At 46.6% G+C, this 21330-nt stretch overlaps 1 protein-coding gene across 4 annotated transcripts in view; it reads left to right on the forward strand.

Moving 5' to 3' along the window:
• Positions 1-21330, forward strand: part of KIZ (kizuna centrosomal protein) — a 352705-nt gene that overhangs the window by 26193 nt on the left and 305182 nt on the right. For all 4 annotated transcript variants that reach the window (XM_063918180.1, XM_063918182.1, XM_063918181.1 and 1 more), the window contains exon 3: positions 18227-18389. In XM_063918180.1, coding sequence (XP_063774250.1) covers positions 18227-18389 — 163 coding nt within the window. The remainder of the gene's footprint in view (positions 1-18226; positions 18390-21330) is intronic.

Below are 21330 nucleotides of genomic sequence, written 5' to 3' on the forward strand. Positions count from 1 at the left end.
TATATATATATTTCCCTCAGGGTCGCAAGAATGTTATTTTGCACGGTTGCTACTCCCTGTTGTCAACGAATACTATGTTTTATGCCGACCATAATGTTTCCTGGTTAGATCCACAACAATGGCATTCAGTACGTGTTCATACACATTCAGAGCACATTAATGTCACTAGGGACCCTGCGGTTCCTGACAAAATAAATATATGCATGTATGTATGTATGTATGTATGTATATATATGTATGTATGTATGTGTGTGTATATGTGTGTGTGTGTATGTATGTATGTATGTATGTATGTATATATATATATATATATATATATATATATATATATAATATGTGTGTGTGTATATGTGTATTTAAATATGTATATTCATATTACGATTTTTATTGAATGCTGTAGTAAAGTTATTCCTTTTCATGTGCTGGTCGATTTGTTGATAAAGCTCTAGGTCAGCCGTGACGAGATGGTCTTAAATCTTCTCGAGGAGTACGAGTGTTTATTCTTTTCCCGCCGTGGATAGAATAAAGTGAACGTCAACCCCTGGTCTGCACGGGGCCCTGTCACAAAGGATCGTATACAGGAAGCTAAGTGATATTTTAATTATATGTTTTGATGATATTTGCATTACATACCCATGGGGGAGTGTTTGTATTCAGAAATAGTCGGTTACCTTGTTATCCGATATAATTACCCTGGGGAGAGATGGAATATTCCTTCAGTTGGGTCTCATCTAGAACATTGCAGCATGCTGCCGTGCGACTACAAGAGGTATGCACTGACTCCGAGAAATACTGGCGTTTTCTTCCCTATGAAGGTGTAACCTGGTTTGGAAATGGCTTTGTTAAGTTGATCTCGGTAGATACCACTAGTAAATCTACCGTCCTGAGCTATTTTCCCTCACAAAGGTTGGTGACGCATTTTTTGTGGGATGCAGTCATTTTAACCGGTTGGATACCGTTTTGTTTTCCCCTTCTTTGCAGGTAGAGGAAGGTGAAAAGGTAAGAGGTCTGCGGTCTTTTCAAGTTCGCAGAAGCAGATATCGTCCTCTGTTTCTACCACATCTACCGCAGGTAGCTGGGTCTATCTTGCTGGAGCCCACACCGGTGGGAACTTGTCTAATACTCCTCAGTCAGTCCTGGAATGGACTTGACACAGTGGGTTAAGAATAAAGTCCAAAGGGGGACATACTGGAGTTTCCAGATGATTCCCCTCACTGATTTTTAAAATAGATCTTACCGATTCTCCTCTGGACGGGGAGGTAGTATGCGACGCCATACAAGGGTTGGTTCAGGATCAGGACATTGTCCTGCTATCCCTGTCACACACACAACCCCCCCCCCCCCCCACCCAAAAAAAAAAAAAAAAAAGGAATAAGCTGTTATTCAGGCTTTTTCGGGCTTCTGAGACCAGACAGCTCGGTCAGACCAATCCCAAAAAGATTTCTTCTTAAGAAGTTGAACTGCAAGTTGGAATCTCTCAGGGCAGGGATCTCCAGCTTGTAAAAGAAGAAAGAGGGTTTTAATACGCACTAAGCTTGTCTGGGTTTGCTATTCAGGATTGTCATTGTCATTTCACCGGAGTGATGGCAGTAAGATGGTTTTCCTTCAATAGTAAGAGCCATTATTGTTCTGTACTGGAACGCTCTCCTGACTACGGCGAGGTCACGAAACAAGGGGTACAAATCGTTGTTTCTCTCTGATAGTTCTTCAACACAGGGAATCGCTGTTGATCCCAACGACCCAGATGTAGGAATTGGGAATTAAGATTAGATACTAACCTGTTGAGAGTTTGTTTTTTCCTGTGGAAAGAGAGTTGAGGATCCAGAGTCGGATCAGAGTTGCAACAGTGTAAACCCATCAATACGTTCCATTGATGAAGAAGATGGTTGCGGCCTACGAGGCCATTCGATGAGCAGGTCAAATGCCGGACACATGAACCGGAAAATAATCCTATTTTCCAGGACCAGGATATCTCTCCTGTGGTGGCTTCACAGTTCTCACCTCCTAGAGGGACGAAGGTTCGGGATCCAGGATTAGATCCTGGTGTCCATGGATACAAGTCTCCGAGACTGGGGAGCAGTTTTTCCAGGGGAGGAATTTTCAGGGGAAACTGTCAAGCCGGCAAGCTTGTCTGCAATAAGCATGTTTACACCGAAACATCTTCTACACGATCTGTCCGTCTTAATTATGTCGGACGAATTAACAGAGGTGGCGTAAGTAAGCCGCTAGGGCGGAACGAGGAACAAAGCGGCAATAGCAGGAGCCGAAAAAAGTTTTCCGTGGGCGTAAAGGCATGTGAACGCTCTATTAGCGGTCTTCGTTCCCGGTGTAGACAACGGAGAAATAGACTTCCTCAGCAGACACGATCTCCATCCAGGGGAGTGGGGTCGTCTTCAAGAAGTTTTCACAGACGTGACAAGTCTTTGGGGAATTCCTCAATGAGACATGATGGCGTCTCGCCTCAACAAGAAACTTCAAGGATATTGTTCCAGGTCAAGGGACACTCAAGCAATAGCAGGAGACGCCCTTGGGACACCGTGGGTGTTTTCAGTCGGTCTATATGTTTCCTCCACTTTCCCTCTTTCCGAAGGTTATATACATAAGAAGAACAAAGATTCAGGCGATCCTCATTGCTCCGGTCTAGCCAAGGAGGGCTTGGTATCCAGATCATCAAGACTTACTCATCGAAGATCCCTGGCCTCTTCTTCTACGAAAGGTCCTCTTACAGCAAGGACCGGGCGTGTATCAAGTCTTGCCGCGGCTGCGTTGACGGCATGGCGGTTGTACGCCATTTCCTAGCCGAAAGGGTATATTCCGGTGGAGTCATTCCCACGTTGCTTCAGGCTAGGAAAGGAGTAACGGCGAAGCTTTAAGGTAGTATGGGTCTTGGTGTGAATCCAAGAAGGCTCCTACGGAAGAATTTAGCTGGGTCGTTTCTCCATGTTTTGCAAGCGGGTGTGGAGGCAGGCCTAAAGTTAGGCTCCATTAAAGTGCAGATTTCGGCCTTATCAATTTTCTTTCAAAAGGCATTGGTCACCCTCAAGAAGTTCAGACTTTCGTGAAATGAGTGCTGCACATCCAACCTCCATTTGTGCTCCCAGTGGCACCATGGGTCCTTAACGTGGTGTTGCAGTTTCTTATGTCATACTAGTTGGAACCTTACGAAAGGTTGGGTTAAAGATTTCTCCCTTGGAAAGTGGTCATGCTATTGATCCTGACGTCTGCAGAGCGGGGGTCGGAATTAGGGGCTTTGTCTCACAAGAGCTCCTATTTGATCTTCCAGGTAAATAGAGCGGAATTGAGAATTCGGCAACAATTTCTGCCAAAAGTGGTTTCTGCTTCTCACCGGAACCAGCCTATTGTGGTGCCTGTGCCTACTGCAGCCTTGGCTGCTTCGAAGTCTCTTGATGTAGTCAGAGCTTGGAATATTTATGTTGCCAGAACTCCTCGGATTGGGGAAACAGAGGCTCTGTTTGTCCTGTATGCCCCCAACAAAATTGGGGCCCCTGCTTCTAAGCAGACGGTTGCACGCTGGTTCTGGGATATGATTCGGCATGTTCATTCTACGGCTGGATTGCCGTTGCCGAAGTCGGTGAAGGCCCATTCTACTAGGCAGGTGGGCTTTTCTTGGGCGGAGGCCCGAGGAGTCTCGGCGGTTCAACCTTGCCGAGCAGCTACTTGATCGGGGTCAAACACGTTAGCTAAGTTCTACAGGTTTGATACCCTGGCTGATGAGGACCTCATTGTTTGCTCAATCAGTGCTGCAGAGTCGTCCGCACTCTCCCGCCCGGTCTGGAGCTTTGGTATAGACCCCATGGTCCTTTTGGAGACCCCAGCATCCTCTAGGACGTATGAGAAAATAGGATTTTAATACCTACCGGTAAATCCTTTTCTCTTAGTCCGTAGAGGATGCTGGGCGCCCGTCCCAATGCGTACTGGATCTGCAGCTATTAGTTGTGGTTACACTCCTGTGGTGTTTTTTCAGTCAACTTGGTTGCTGATGTTATTCATGCCATGGCATGCGGTATGTTATTGTTGGTCGTGTTTACACACTGGTTGTGTTACACTTTCGGTCAGCATATTGCTGTCTATTTTTCATGCCGTCGGCTGGTGTTCTATTGAATGCCACGTTCTGCGGCATGTTCGAGGTATGAGCTGGTATGACACTCACCGTGTTTAAACAATAAATTCTTTCCTCGAAATGTCCGTTTCCCTGGGCACAGTTCTCTAACTGGAGTCTGGAGGAGGGGCATAGAGGGAGGAGCCAGTTCACACCCATTCAAAGTCTTATAGTTCCCATGTCTCCTGCGGATCCCGTCTATACCCCATGGTCCTTTTGGAGACTCCAGCATCCTCTACGGACTAAGAGAAGAGGATTTACCGGTAGGTATTAAAATCCTATTTTTTTCCGGTATGCTCTCTGGGCAACGGCATACCTGCGCCATGGGAGTTGGGAGGGGGGGCGGTCACCGGCCTTGCGAGATGTCAGAGCCGCTTCCCCGCTGCCGGACCACCGTCCTGAGAAGTTGTTTGTTCAGCGGGGCACTGTGCCTTGCTGTCATAATCGCAGCACGCCGCACACCCCTAACAGATGCCTGAAGGTGATGATAGTGGGGGGTACCCCGGTTCATGTTGTGGTAGAACGCGGGCGCGGCATATGGGACCCTCCTGGGGGGGACCCGCTAGAGCCCCGGGTGTAGACTGGCTAGCGGTGGCTTAAACTAGCACTTGTGTGATGTTTTTAAGCACTTTAGGAGACATTGCTAGTATAAAAATCTCTGTAGCTCCGGCGCCATTGGGGGAGGCGGAGCTACCTCAGAGCGGGACCAGCAGCATTTTGGCGCCTTCCTCTGCTTACTGCAGCAGCAGCAGGCTCTCTCAGCTCCTCCTGACACTCAGAAAACGCTAGAAAACTGGTAGAGGGTGTAGCAAAGGGGGAGAGCCGCTATTGTACACAATCTGTGTCCTATACAGGACAGAAATCGTAAGTGTTTCACTGTGATATAATAAGCTGACAGCCTCACTGGGGCTGTGTAGCTGGGGTGTGCTGGTTCTCTCTCTCTCCATGTCTCCCTCTCAAGTACAGTAAGGGTAGGCTTGATAAGTTTTATTGTCTGTGTGTATGTCATTGTGATTTACTGTGAACATGGGTAAACACAAACTTTGCGGTGTATGACACAACAGATTCTCTCCATTATCATCTGATTCTGATTCATGTGCACAATGCAGCCGATTTTCACAACTCAGTGACGCGACTGGGAGAGAGGGTCAAGAGCCCTCCTGGCTAGGGGCCCGTACGAATATGATGTCTGATATGTCTTCACAACTTACTGCTAATGTTCAGAAAACTCAGCTACTACAACAGGCTGTTGCAGACTTAACTGCTAGGGCAGATGTTACACAGCTCCCCCTCTCTAACTCAGGACCACAAAAGCGTGGTTTACCTGCCTTACTCTCTGATTCAGATGAGCATATACAGGAGAATGGGGAGGACTTGGATCCCGTTAGTGGGGATTCCACTTCTGCTCAGGGTTTTGAACACCTCATTCTGGCTATACGGGACATGTTAAAACTCCCTCTAGAGGACGCTGTGTCACAGCAGTCGTTTTTCTTTACACAAAACAAGCCTAATGTCACTTTCCCTGATTCTGCAGAGTTAGATGACTTATTCAAATTAGCATGGAAAAATCCAGATAAAAAATACCAAGTATCAAAAAGATTTTTGCACCCATTTGCTCCTGAAGGTAGGAAATTCCGTGAAGAACCCCTGCGGGTTGATGTATCAGTCTCTCGACTGTCAAAAAAGGCGGTGCTGCCTGTCCCGGGCTACTTTACCATAAAGGACCATGGGGGAAGAAAAATAGAGACTACACTAAAGTCTATCTACAGAGCAGCAGTTGTATCGTAAAGGCTGGTCATAGCAGGTTGCTGGATGACCCATACCATTCACACGTGGGCTTCTCAACTTCAGGAGGGCCTCTCCGGGGATAGGCCTCTGGTCACTATGGTGACTCTCCTGAAGCACATTCAGGACACTGCACGCGTCCTGTGTGACTCGTTCAAGAAGATGGGCAATATTAATGCTAGGACTTCTGCCATGGCAGTGTCGGTGCGCAGGGCCTTGGGGTTACGTCAATGGATAGCGGACGCAGAGTCCAAGCGCAGTGTGGAATCTCTCCCCTTTTCTGGGGAAATGGCTCTTTGGGGTTGAGTTGGATACTTGGATTTCCAAAGCTATTGCAGGTAAATCCACGTTTCTCCCCTCTGGGGCCCCGCCGGCTAGGCGTTCCTGCCCGGGGCCGTCTGTTCAGTCCTTTCGGTCTAACAGACTTCGATCTAGGGCCAGAGGTGCCTCTAATGCAGCTAGAGGCACCAGAGGTAAGACGAGAAGACGAATGTAGCACCAGTTCTACTTCCACTAAGTCCTCAGAATGATAGTGTCCACCCACCCCGAGGGGATCTCGAGGTGGGAGCTCGACTGCGTCACTTCAGCTGCATCTGGGAAAGCTCCTGCCAGGATACCTGGGTAACGAACCTCATTTCTCAGGGCTACAAGCTGGAGTTCGATGGTGCTCCTCCCCAATGATTTTTCAAATCAAGCTTGCCAGCTTTGGAGGATACGCAAGTTATGTTGCAACAGGCCATCCAGAAGTTGGTCCAGTCCCACGTCATTGTTCCAGTACCAATACAACAATGGGGACAGGGTTATTACTCCAACCTGTTTGTGATACCGAAGCCGGATGGCTTGGTAAGGCCCATTTTGAATCTAAAGTCCTTGAACCCTTATCTCAGGGTTTTCAAGTTCAAGATGGAATCCTTAAGAGCAGTGATGGTGGGCCTGGAAGAACAGGAATTCATGGTTTCCCTGGATATCAAGGATGCCTACCTTCATATTCCAATTTGGCCACCTCATCAGGCTTATCTGAGGTTTGCCCTACTGGACGATCACTACCAGTTCCAGGCCCTACCCTTCGGCCTTACCACAGCTCCGAGGGTATTCAGAAACGTAATGGCGGAGATGATGTTCCAGCTCCGGGTCCAGGGGTTCAGAGTTGTCTCCTGATAAAAGCAAGATCCAGGGAGCTTTTATTGCTCCATATCGACCGCCCTATCCAACTTCTGTCACACCATGTAAGGATTATCAATTTACAGAACTCCCACCTGGAGCCAACTCAGTGGCTCCTGTTCCTGGGGATGTTACTGGATACTGTGGCTCATAAGGTGTTCCTCCCGTAGGACAAGGCAAGAACACTTCAGGAGATGGTCCGCGTGGTACTCCGACCTGCTCAAGTATCTATCCAACTTTGCATGAGATTGTTGGGGAAGATGGTTGCCTCATACGAGGCGATCCAATATGGGAGGTTCCATTCCAGAACATTTCAATTGGATCTCCTGAGCAAGTAGTCCAGATCACATCTACATATGCACCGGATGATACGGCTGTCCCCTCAGGCCAGGATTTTCCTACTGTGGTGGCTGCAGTCCTCCAACTTACTGGAAGGCCGGAGTTTCGGGATTCAGGATTGGATCCTCCTCACGATGGATGCAAGTCTGAGAGGATGGGGAGCGGTCACCCAAGGGACTCAGTTCCAGGGCTGGTGGTCAGCCCACGAAGCCCTCCTTCCGATCAACATTCGTGAACTTCGGGCGATCTACAATGCTCTGCTTCAGGCCTCTCCTCTACTCCTGGATTACGCGATCCAAGAACAGTCGGACAACGCGTCTGCAGTGGCGTACATCAATCGGCAAGGAGGTACAAAAAGCAGAGCCTGCATGCGGGAGGTGTCAAAGATACTCCTCTGAGCGGAAAGAAATGCAATAGCAATGTCAACAATCTTCATTCCGGGTGTGGACAACTGGGAAGCGGACTTCCTGAGGCGTAACGATCTCCACCCGGGAGAACGGGGGCTCCACCATCAGGGGTTTCAGCAGATCATCGACCGGTGGGGCTGCCCACAAATAGACATGATGTCTTCTCGACTCAACAAGAAGCTACATTGGTATTGCTTCCGAACCAGGGACCCTCAGGCGAGGGCAGCAGTTGCCTTGTCCTTACCAGCTGGTCTACCTGTTTCCTCCGATTCCATTGTTCCCAAGGGTGCTCAAACGAATCAGAAATCAAGGAGTCCAGGCAATTCTGATTGCCCCGGATTGACCTTGGAGGGTGCGGTACGCGGATCTTCTGGACATGTCCGTCGAAGACCCTTGGCCTCTACCACTAAGAAGAGTTCTTCTTCAACAAGGACTGTTCGTCTACCCGGACTTACGGCGACTTCCTTTGACGGCATGGAGTTTGAGCGGAACATCCTAGCTCACAAAGGCCTTTCCAAAAGAGTCATTGCTACCATGGTTCAGGCCAGGAAATCTGTGACTTCAAAACACTATCATCCTATCTGGAGGAGATGTCTCTTGGTGCGAGAAACGCTCGTATCCACCTGTGGAGTTACACTAGGGACATTTCCTAGAGGCTGGCATGGGTAAGGGCCTACGCCTGGTTCCATTAAGGTCCAGATTTCGGCCCTCTTAATTTTCTTTCAGAAGAAATTGGCAGTATTGCCAGAAGTTCAGACCTTCTTGCAAGGAGTACTTCACATTCAATCTCCTTTTGTGCCGCCCACGGCACCCTGGGATTTGAATGTAATGTTATATTTTCTACAGTCCTCCTGGTTTGAACCTCTGATGACGGTAGAAGACAAGTACCTCATGTGGAAGAAGGTGATGTTACTGGTCCTAGCTTCTGCTAGACGTGTCTCAGAATTGGGGACCTTATCGTGTAAAAGTTCCTACTTGGTCTTTTACGAGGACAGAGCAGAACTCCGGACTAGGCAGCAGTTCCTGCCGAAGCTTGTCTTTGTGTTCCACTTGAATCAGCCTATTGTGGTTCCGTCAGGTTCTGGCACTTCTGCTTCTCCAAGGGCTTTGGATGCGGTACAAGCCTCGAAGATCGTTGTCAAGCGAACGGCTCGGATCAGAAAGATAGATTCCTTGTTCGTGCTCTATGATGCGCAGAAAAAGGCTTGTCCTGCTTCGAAGTAGTCCATTGCTCGTTGGCTTAGACTTACTATCCAACAAGCCTATTTGTCGGCAGCCTTACCTGTTCCTAAGCCTCTGAAGGCCCACTCTGCCAGATCGGTGGGCTCTTCCTGGGCGGCTGTCCGAGGAGTCTAGGCCTTGCAACTATGCCGAGCTGCTACCTGGTCGGTGAAGAACACTTTTGTAAAATTCTTCAAGTTTGAAACCCTGGTCAAAGAGGATACCCAGTTTGGGCAGGCAGTGCTGCAGCAGTCTCCGCACATTCCCACCTGTTCTGGAAGCTTTGGGACTTCCCCATTGTACTAAGTCTCCCCAATATCCCTTATGGATGCTAGAGAAAATAGGATTTTAATTGCCTACCGGTAAATCCTTTTCTCGTAGACCATAAGGGATATTGGGCGCCCACCTCCGTGTGTTGACTTTTCTGCAGGTTCTCTTTATTTGGTTACCTGTTCAGCTGTTGCTGTTTGTTGTTCCAGCCGTTGCTGGTTGTTATATGTTCGTGGTGTGCTGGTGTGTACATCTCGCCACTTATTGTTATGTTCCTTCTCTCAATTATGTCCTTTCTCCTTCGGGCACTGTTTTACCTATAACTGCTTGTGGGAGGGGGCATAGAGGGGAGGAGCCAGCACACTCAGTAAAGAAATTTAAAGTGCATCGGCTCCTTTGGACCCTGTGTATACCCTATTGCACTAAGTCTTCCCATTATCCCTTATAGACTACGAGAAAAGGATTTACCTGTAGGTAATTAAAATCCTAATATTTATTATGTTTTCTAAGAGACTCCATTTAATCTGTCCGGGACATTTTGAATATTTTTGGAAAATAAGCAATCATTTCTCTTCTCACAATCTATATGTTTTATTGACCTAGCAAAGGCATGCAAGTTTACATGAGACAATAGCTTTTAATTTCACAGTTTCCAGGAGAATGACGCTTTGTCTTAATGAGCTATGAGACCAACTAACCAACAAATTTGGCCATGTCTGTAAATTGATCTGCCACTTGCGAGACATGTTTGCTCTAAGGCAGGTCTTGACAAATTTTATAAAATATACAGTGCCTTGCTAAAGTATTCACCCCCTTTGCATTTTTCATGTTTTGTTGAGTCACAACCTGGAATTAAAATGGATAGTTTGAAGGTTTGCATCATTTCATTCACAGAACATGCCTACAACTTTGAAAATGTCTTTTTTTTATTATTATTATTATTATTATTATGAAGCACACAACAAATAGGACAAAATAACAACACAAAACTGTAGCATGCATAACTATTCACCCCCCTGAAGTCAGTACTTTATAGAGCCACCTTTTGCGGCAATTACAGCTGCAAGTCGTTTTGGATAAGTCTCTATGAGCTTGCCACATCTTGCCACTGGGATTTTTGCCCATTCCTCAAGGCAAAACTGCTGAAGCTCCTTCATGTTGCATGCTTGTGAACAGCAATCTTCAAGTCTGACTACAGATTCTCAATTGGATTGAGATCTGGGCTTTAACGAGGCCATTCCAACACATTTAAATGTTTCCCCTTAAACCACTCGAGTGTTGCTTTAACTGTATGCTTCGGGTCATTAGGGGTAATTCAGACCTGATCGCTTGCTAGCTGTTTTTTGCAGTCCTGCGTTCACATAGTCGCCACCCACCGGGCAGTGTATTTTAGCTGTGCAAGTGTGCGATCGCATGTGCAGCCGAGCGGTACGAAAAGATTTTGTGCAGATTCTGAGTAGCCCAGGACTTACTCAGCCGCTACGATCACTTCAGCCTGTCCATGACCGGAATTGACGTCAGACACCCGCCCTGTAAACGCTTGGGAACGCCTGCATTTTTCCAACCACTCCCAGAAAACGGTCGGTTGACACCCACAAACGCCTTCTTTCTGTCAGTCTTCTTGCGATCGCCTGTGCGAATGGATTCTTCGCACAAACCCATCACAGAGCAACAAATCGCTTTGTACCTGTGTGACGCGCCTGCGCAGTTCTGACCTGATCGCAGCTCTGCAAAAAAACCCTAGCGAGCGATCAGGTCTGAATTACCCCCATTGTCCTGCTGGAAGGTGAATCTCAGTCCCAGTCTGAAATCACAGGTACACTGAAACAGGTTTTGCTCAAGAATATCCCTGTATTTAGCACCATCCATCTTTCCCTCGACTCAGAACAGTTTCCCAGTTCCTGCTGCTGAAAAACAACCCCACAACATGATGCTGCCACCCCCATGTTTCACTGTGGGGATGGTGTTATTGGGGTGATGGGATGTGTTGGGCTTGCGCAAGACATAGTGTTTCTCTATCGTCCTAAGTGGATGCTGGGGTTCCTGAAAGGACCATGGGGAATAGCGGCTCCGCAGGAGACAGGGCACAAAAGTAAAGCTTTTACAGGTCAGGTGGTGTGTACTGGCTCCTCCCCCTATGACCCTCCTCCAGACTCCAGTTAGATTTTTGTGCCCGGCCGAGAAGGGTGCAATTCTAGGTGGCTCTCATAAAGAGCTGCTTAGAGAGTTTAGCTTAGGTTTTTTATTTTACAGTGATTCCTGCTGGCAACAGGATCACTGCAACGAGGGACAGAGGGGAGAAGAAGTGAACTCACCTGCGTGCAGGATGGATTGGCTTCTTGGCTACTGGACATGAAGCTCCAGAGGGACGATCACAGGTACAGCCTGGATGGTCACCGGAGCCACGCCGCCGGCCCCCTCACAGATGCTGAAGCAAGAAGAGGTCCAGAATCGGCGGCTGAAGACTCCTGCAGTCTTCTTAAGGTAGCGCACAGCACTGCAGCTGTGCGCCATTTTCCTCTCAGCACACTTCACACGGCAGTCACTGAGGGTGCAGGGCGCTGGGGGGGGGGGGCGCCCTGGGAGGCAAATGAAAACCTTTAAAAAGGCTAAAAATACCTCACATATAGCCCCAGAGGCTATATGGAGATATTTACCCCTGCCTAAATGTACTAAATAGCGGGAGACGAGCCCGCCGGAAAAGGGGCGGGGCCTATCTCCTCAGCACACGGCGCCATTTTCTGTCACAGCTCCGCTGGTCAGGAAGGCTCCCAGGTCTCTCCCCTGCACTGCACTACAGAAACAGGGTATAACAGAGAGGGGGGGCAAAATAAATGGCAATATATTAATATAAAAGCAGCTATAAGGGAGCACTTAATCATAAGGCTATCCCTGTCATATATAGCGCTTTTTGGTGTGTGCTGGCAGACTCTCCCTCTGTCTCCCCAAAGGGCTAGTGGGTCCTGTCTTCGTATAGAGCATTCCCTGTGTGTCTGCTGTGTGTCGGTACGTGTGTGTCGACATGTATGAGGACGTTATTGGTGTGGAGGCGGAGCAATTGCCAAATATGAGGATGTCACCTTCTAGGGGGTCGACACCAGAATGGATGCCTTTATTTGTGGAATTACGGGATAGCGTCAACTCGCTTAAGCAGTCGTTTGCCGACATGAGGCGGCCGGACACTCAATTAGTGCCTGTCCAGGCGCCTCAAACACCGTCAGGGGCTGTAAAACGCCCCTTGCCTCAGTCGGTCGACACAGACCCAGACACAGGCACTGATTCCGGTGGTGAAGGTGACGAATCAACCGTATTTTCCAGTAGGGCCACACGTTATATGATTTTGGCAATAAAGGAGATGTTACATTTAGCTGATACTACAGGTACCACTAAACAGGGTATTATGTGGGGTGTGAAAAAACTACCAGTAGTTTTTACCGAATCAGAAGAATTAAATGACGTGTGTGATGAAGCGTGGGGTTCCCCGATAAAAAAACTGCTAATTTCAAAGAAGTTATTGGCTTTATACCCTTTCCCGCCAGAGGTTAGGGAGCGCTGGGAAACACCTCCTAGGGTGGACAAAGCGCTAACACGCTCATCAAAACAAGTGGCGTTACCCTCTCCTGAGACGGCCGCACTTAAAGATCCATCAGATAGGAGGATGGAAAATATCCAAAAAGGTATATACACACATGCAGGTGTTATACTACGACCAGCTATTGCGACTGCCTGGATGTGCAGTGCTGGGGTAGTTTGGTCAGAGTCCCTGATCGAAAATATTGATACCCTGGACAGGGACAATATTTTACTGTCGTTAGAACAAATAAAGGATGCATTTCTTTATATGCGTGATGCACAGAGAGATATCTGCACACTGGCATCACGGGTAAGTGCTATGTCCATTTCGGCCAGAAGAGCTTTATGGACACGACAGTGGACAGGCGATGCGTAGAGGAGTTATTTGGGGTCGGTCTATCGGATTTGGTGGCCACGGCTACGGCCGGGAAATCCACCTTTCTACCTCAAGTCACTCCCCAACTGAAAAAGGCGGCCGACCTTTCAACCGCAGCCCTTTCGTTCCTTTAAAAATAAGAGAGCAAAGGGCTATTCATATCTGCCACGAGGCAGAGGACGAGGGAAGAGACAGCAACAGGCAGCTCCTTCCCAGGAACAGAAGCCCTCCCCGGCTTCTACAAAAGCCTCAGCATGACGCTGGGGCTTCGCAAGCGGACTCGGGGGCGGTAGGCGGTCGTCTCAAGAATTACAGCGCGCAGTGGGCTCACTCGCAGGTAAATCCCTGGATCCTGCAGATAATATCTCAGGGGTACAGGTTGAAATTAGAGACAGAGCCACCTCGCCGTTTCCTGAAGTCTGCTTTACCAACGTCCCCCTCAGAAAGGGAGACTGTTTTGGAAGCCATTCACAAGCTGTATTCTCAGCAGGTGATAGTCAAGGTACCTCTTCTACAACAAGGGAAGGGGTATTATTCCACTCTTTTTGTGGTACCGAAGCCGGATGGCTCGGTAAGGCCTATTCTAAATCTGAAGTCCTTGAACCTGTACATAAAGAAGTTCAAGTTCAAGATGGAGTCACTCAGAGCAGTGATAGCGAACCTGGAAGAAGGGGACTTTATGGTATCCTTGGACATCAAGGATGCGTATCTCCACGTTCCAATTACCCCTCACACCAGGGGTACCTCAGGTTCGTTGTACAAAACTGTCACTATCAGTTTCAGACGCTGCCGTTTGGTTTGTCCACGGCACCTCGGGTCTTTACAAAGGTAATGGCCGAGATAATATTTCTTCTTCGAAGAAAAGGCGTATTAATTATCCCATACTTGGACGATCTCCTAATAAGGGCAAGGTCCAGAGAACAGCTAGAGATGGGTTTAGCACTATCTCAAGAGGTGCTAAAGCAGCACGGATGGATTCTGAATATTCCAAAATCCCAATTAATGCCGACAACTCGTCTGCTGTTCCTGGGGATGATTCTGGACACAGTTCAGAAAAAGGTTTTTCTTCCCGAAGAAAAAGCCAAGGAGTTATCTGACCTGGTCAGGAACCTCCTAAAACCAGGAAAGGTGTCTGTACATCAATGCACAAGAGTCCTGGGAAAAAATGGTAGCTTCTTACGAAGCAATCCCTTTCGGCAGATTCCATGCAAGGGGATCTGTTGGACAAATGGTCAGGGTCGCATCTTCAGATGCACCTGCGGATAACCCTGTCGCCGAGGACAAGGGTATCCCTTCTGTGGTGGTTGCAGGAGGCTCATCTATTGGAGGGCCGCAGATTCGGCATGCAGGATTGGATCCTGGTGACCACGGAGGCCAGCCTGAGAGGCTGGGGAGCAGTCACACAGGGAAGAAATTTCCAGGGAGTGTGGTCGAGCCTGAAAAAGTCTCTTCACATAAGCATTCTGGAACTAAGAGCAATCTACAATGCTCTAAGCCAGGCGGAACCTCTGCTTCAAGGAAGACCGGTGTTGATCCAGTCGGACAACATCACGGCAGTCGCCCATGTAAACAGACAGGGCGGCACAAGAAGCAGGAGGGCAATGGCAGAAGCTGCCAGGATCCTTCGCTGGGCGGAGTATCACGTGATAGCACTGTCAGCAGTATTCATCCCGGGCGTGGACAACTGGGAAGCAGACTTCCTCAGCAGACACGACCTTCACCCGGGAGAGTGGGGACTTCATCCAGAAGTTTTCCACATGCTATTAAACCGTTGGGTAAAACCAATGGTGGACATGATGGCGTCTCGCCTCAACAAAACACTGGACAGGTATTGCGCCAGGTCAAGAGATCCGCAGGCAATAGCTGTGGACGTGCTGGTAACACCTTGGGTGTACCAGTCGGTATATGTGTTTCCTCCTCTGCCTCTCATACCAAAGGTATTGAGGATTATACGGCAAAGAGGAGTAAGACTAGTGGCTCCGGATTGGCCAAGAAGGACTTGGTACCCGGAACTTCAAGAGATGGTCACGGACGATCCGTGGCCTCTACTTCTGAGAAGGGACCTGCTTCAGCAGGGTACTTGTCTTTTTCAAGGCTTACCGCGGCTGCGTTTGACGGCATGGCGTTTGAATGCCAGATCCTAAAAGGAAAAGGCATTCCAGAAGAAGTCATTCCTACCTTGATAAAGGCAAGGAAGGAAGTCACCGCGAAGCATTATCGCCGTATTTGGCGAAAATATGTTGCGTGGTGCGAGCAGCGGAGTGCTCCGATGGAGGAATTTCAACTGGGTCGTTTTCCTACATTTCCTGCAATCAGGATTGTCTATGGGTCTCAAATTGGGATCTATTAAGGTTCAAATTTCGGCCCTATCAATATTCTTCCAAAAAGAATTGGCCTCAGTCCCTGAGGTCCAGATTTTTATCAAAGGAGTACTGCATATACAGCCTCCTGTGGTGCCTAAGGTGGGATCTAAATGTAGTTTTAGATTTCCTCAAATCCAATTGGTTTGAACCACTAAAGAATGTGGATTTGAAATATCTCACATGGAAAGTGACTATGTTACTGGCCCTGGCTTCGGCCGGGAGAGTATCTGAACTGGCGGCTTTGTTTTATAAAAGCCCTTATTTAATTTTCCATTCGACATAGGGCAGAGCTGCGGACGCGTCCGCATTTTCTCCCTAAGGTGGTATCAGCGTTTCACCTGAACCAGCCTATTGTAGTGCCTGCGGCTACAGACGACTTGAAGGACTCCAAGTTGTTGGACGTTGTCAGAGCCTTAAAAATATACATTTAAAGGACGGCTGGAGTCAGAAAATCTGACTCGCTGTTTATACTGTATGCACCCAACAAGTTGGGTGCACCTGCTTCTAAGCAGTCGATTGCTCGTTGGATTTGTAACAAAATTCAACTTGTACATTCTGTGGCAGGCCTGCCACAGCCTAAATCTGTTAAGGCCCATTCCGCAAGGAAGGTGGGCTCATCTTGGGCGGCTGCCCGAGGGGTCTCGGCATTACAACTCTGCCGAGCAGCTACGTGGTCAGGGGAGAACACGTTTGTAAATTTTTACAAATTTGATACCCTGGCAAAGGAGGACCTGGAGTTCTCTCATTCGGTGCTGCAGAGTCATCCGCACTCTCCCGCCCGTTTGGGAGCTTTGGTATAATCCCCATGGTCCTTTCAGGAACCCCAGCATCCACTTAGGACGATAGAGAAAATAAGAATTTACTTACCGATAATTCTATTTCTCGGAGTCCGTAGTGGATGCTGGGCGCCCATCCCAAGTGCGGATTATCTGCAATACTTGTACATAGTTATTGTTAACTAATTCGGGTTATTGTTTAGGAAGCCATCTTTCAGAGGCTCCTCTGTTATCATACTGTTAACTGGGTTTAGATCACAAGTTGTACGGTGTGATTGGTGTGGCTGGTATGAGTCTTACCCGGGATTCAAAATCCTCCCTTATTGTGTACGCTCGTCCGGGCACAGTACCTAACTGGAGTCTGGAGGAGGGTCATAGGGGGAGGAGCCAGTACACACCACCTGACCTGTAAAAGCTTTACTTTTGTGCCCTGTCTCCTGCGGAGCCGCTATTCCCCATGGTCCTTTCAGGAACCCCAGCATCCACTACGGACTCCGAGAAATAGAATTATCGGTAAGTAAATTCTTATTTTTCCTTGGTGGCTGAAAAGTTACATTTTAGTCTCATCTGACCAGAGCACCTTCCTCCATGCATTTGGGGAGTTGTCCACATGCCTTTTGGCAAACTCAAAACGTGCCTTCTTTTTTTAACACTAAGTAGTGGCTTTTTTCTGGTCACTCTTCCATAAAGCCCAGCTCTATGGAGTGTATGGCTTATTGTGATCACATGCGCAGATACACCTGTCTGTGCTGTGGAACTCTGCCTCTGATTAATGCCCTCCTTGCCTGGTCTGTGAGTTTTGGTGGCCGGCCCTCTCTTGGCAGGTTTGTTGTGGTACCATGTTCTTAGGTGATGGTGCTTAGGGGGATCATCAAAGATTTGGATATTTGTTTTTATAACCCAACCCTGACATGTACTTCTCAACAACTTTGTCCCTGACTTGTTTGGAGAGCTCCTTGGTCTTCATGGTGTGATGCCTCTTGCTTAGTGGTGTTGCAATCTCTGGGGCCTTTCAGAAAAGGTGTGTTTATACTGACAGATCATGTGACACTTAGATTGCACACAGGTGGACTTAATTTAACAAATTATGTGACTTCTGAAGGTAATTGGTTGCACCAGAACTTTTGAGGGGCTTCATAGCAAAAGGGGTGCATACATATGCACATGACCATTTTATTTCTAAAAATTATTTTTTATATAAATTTTTCTCATTTCACTTCACCAACTATTTTGTGCATATCCATTACATAAAATTCAGATAAATAAAAAAAATTCAATTACAGGTTGTAATGTAACAAAACATGAAAAATGCAAAGGGGGGTGAATACTTTAGCAAGGCACTGTATGTGCCAGGATGAAAGTTTAGGAGCCAGACACCTGCCCCCAAAAAGAAAAAGTTACCCCCAGGCAAACCATCACTCCACAGCCGGGCAGACAATCTCCCTTGCCCTGTGGACCCATCACTACCCCTTCCAAACCCCTTCCAAGCTGAAGAGGATATGCTTCCTCCATCCCAGCACAATCTGGTAGCCAGGCAGCAAAATCTAGGGGCCATGGCTACCTGGGCTCTGGGATTTGTGGAGCCCTGCTTTAAGGAAGCCACATTGGAGAGAGGATTATGCCGCTTGTCTTACAAGCTTTCCCAGGCAAAAGGAGACAGGACACAACACTGTTTTTTATTTTTTTATGTATACATAGTGCACAAGACCATGGGAGATATATAAGTAAAATATTAATCCAGAACCTGGTGAAAGGATGTTCTTAAACATTGCTCACTTTTGTAAGGTTGTCTTTTAAGGCTTTATGCTAATATATATTTACTTTTTTTGTTCCAGAAATCATCTTAGGTATATGGCACTAAAGCGGTCTTTGAGTGAAATCTGTGAGAAGGAGAAGAGAGCCAATTTAAGGAACCGGGCGTTCCTGCAGGAATTTTATGGCATTGAGGCGTCTCTACATGCTCTCATCTCAAATTCCAGGAAGTCTCCACATACAAAGGTAATCTAAAGGAAATGTGTTATTTATCAATTTGTGTCAATGGAAGAAAATACAGCCAAATCTTTAAGAGTTTAAAAGGTTCTGTATAATGGAAGTAGTGGATACATGAAGTTCAATCATTTTTTTTTTTTTTTAAATTATGCTTTATAAAAGAAATACTACAAAATTCTTGGGCGTGATCTCAATTGAAGGAAAATACCTTGTGTCTACTTCTCCACTCTTTACTCTGTCTGATGCATGTGGTGACAGCGATAAGCAGCATTGCACAGGCCATTTCATGCACTTGTTGTTGTAGTTATTTTAAACACTTAACTGGCTAATATTCCCTCCCCAAAACTGGGGGCATGCCGGCCTATGAAGGTGGGGATGCCTTACACACCCTAGTCTCCATAGGCCCCCACTGTAATAGTACCTCCAACCAGCGAGTGTAAAGAGATCTCCCAGGGGCAGTAGATGCCCAGTGGCGATTGGAATTATCACTAACCCCCTGGCAATAGATCCCCAGTGACAGAGCAACCCTACCTAGCAGTGTCTGTGAGTATCTATTCTGTAAGTATCCCACGAGGTGCTCTGTGGTTAATCTGCTGGTAAATCCATTGTCTTGACAAAGATACCTTGTTGATCGAAACGTTGACTACTGCCATGTAATGGGATGTACCTACTGGCTATTTTCTATTTTCGTTGAGTGCCTGTAATTGGACTTTCAGTCTTTACAGTTGAGCACCACCCTGATGCTACAGTGGAACAGTGTGTACAGATTTCAACAGATACTAATTATATATATATATATATATATATATATATATATATATATATATATATATATATATATATATATTAGTATGTCCCTACTTGGTAGGAGAAGATGCACTCTCCGTATAATCCAAAAAGGTCAATTAATTGACCTTTTTGGACTATATGGAGAGTGCCTTTTATCCTACCAAGTAGGAACGTACTACTATAATAGGGAATATATACCACTATCCCCTTGATGAAGTCTTTGCAATAGGACGAAACACGTTGCTCCTACACTGCTGTACCTCAGACTTCTACCATGGATAGATAAGCTTTTAGTACTTTTATCTTCTGTATGTGTGCTATTTGTTTTTGTTGAATTAAACTTTGTTCACCCTGAAATTATCTCTGGTGAAGAACCATCTTTAGTCTGTTTTGGGACTGTTTGGTTCCTAATTTACTCACAGTAACATTGAAGCAAATATGCAGTGTTAAAACAGTATACACAATGTGTTCTGTTTTTATTTCTCATTTTATGTGCTTTGACTTTTATGGTGGTCATGTGGCCAAAGATAACAAGAACAAGTGTAGTTGCTGAATCTACTCCTCTCTATTACACCAGCACTTTAAGAGGGCTACCCACTTAAAATTGCACTATTAGGCACTTCTAACATTTTATTTGTTGTATGTTGTTTATTAATGTGTGACTCACAAATGCACATTTCTTCACTTGTTTTAAGCAGCCACTCGTATATCAAATGAGGAGTGTCACATATATATTTTTATGCAAGTGGCTTGTTTTGGGGTATAAGTGTTATTAGTTATACCTGTTGTGCGCTTTTTTTTTCCCCACTGCTTGATACAGTATATAATATATGCATTACCCCTTGTCATAGCATACTGCAGAGCGCAGTGGAGCTTTAGATCAGAGTGGAATGATCATCAGTCCCCTGCTGCACCTGATCTCTGCACATGCCAAGATCAGCCAAATAGTGGCCGTGGGGAACAAACTCTCTTTTCCCAGCATATGTGCCGCAGAGTGCCGTTAACACATCATTATGATTACTATATCACTGACCGGGGGCCAGAGCAGGAGGAAGACGTTGGCTTTGCACAGAATGGATTTCCTATTGTACAGCTGGGGGGCCAACGCATGGTTGCATGGGTTGTCACCATATCTATGAAAGCCCAGCTGTCTGCCAGGTAAGGGGTTAAATAAAACCTGCTTTCAAGGCTGTTCTCTCATGGGACAAATTGGTATCCACTTCTCAAGCAGTACCATTCAATTGCTAGCCTCCATTGGCACCTTAAGATTTTTTAATTAAATGAAAAATTTGAAGGTAAGCAATGAATAATTCACTAAATATAGTAAAATAGCTTATGATAAAAATAAAGCTTGGCCACGAAACAATAAAAAATAATTAAAGTCGGGGAGTCAAGCATTTGTCAAAACAGGTGTACACTCAACACTCTTGTACTTAACCACTGTCATTGTTACTCATTAGGATCCTCTGCAGCTAACATTGTTGCTATGTCAACATGGATGAAAGTGGCATAAAGCCCTGTTTGCTCTGCCAACTAACTATACAAACCACATGGCAAAGGTAAAATTAGAATTTCCAGAACTGACACTCAAGCACCACATCTGTTTGTGTTTTAGTTGAACTTGTTTTTAGTGCAATGACTCAAATAACTGTGCACCATGTAACCTGCAAACAAGTTCTGCGACAATAAAATGTGGTATTAACACAAAGACTTTAAAACATGTATATGCTAGTTTCATGCAAAACCCAAACACTGTGGTTCCTGAAGCCTGGTGATCGCTGTATGCCGCATTTACGGTACCACCTTGCAGATTTTTTCTGCAGCACCATAGGGCTGCGTAAAAAATTCTTCAAGTCTTGGGTGAGATTAGGTTGCGAGAATTGCATTGCCGTTGCCAGTGTTTCTAGGACCTTGCAATGACAACTTGCCTCCTTCGCAGCTAATTGGATTAGATTGCCCCTTTTCAATGAACAAGTACTGGGTTAACGTACAGCAGTTCAGCAATGAAAAAGGTACTTACCTAGGCCATGTAACACCACCAGTGGACTACTGAGGTGTTGTGGGGGGGGGGGGTTTGTATGCCATCTAGTAGGTGTTTGAAGCTTTTTTACCTCATATTTTGCTATTAAAGCATTGCCCTTTTATATTTTGGGATTAAAAA

The sequence above is a fragment of the Pseudophryne corroboree genome, chromosome 4 (assembly GCF_028390025.1).
Source record: "Pseudophryne corroboree isolate aPseCor3 chromosome 4, aPseCor3.hap2, whole genome shotgun sequence".
Classification (NCBI taxonomy): domain Eukaryota; kingdom Metazoa; phylum Chordata; class Amphibia; order Anura; family Myobatrachidae; genus Pseudophryne; species Pseudophryne corroboree.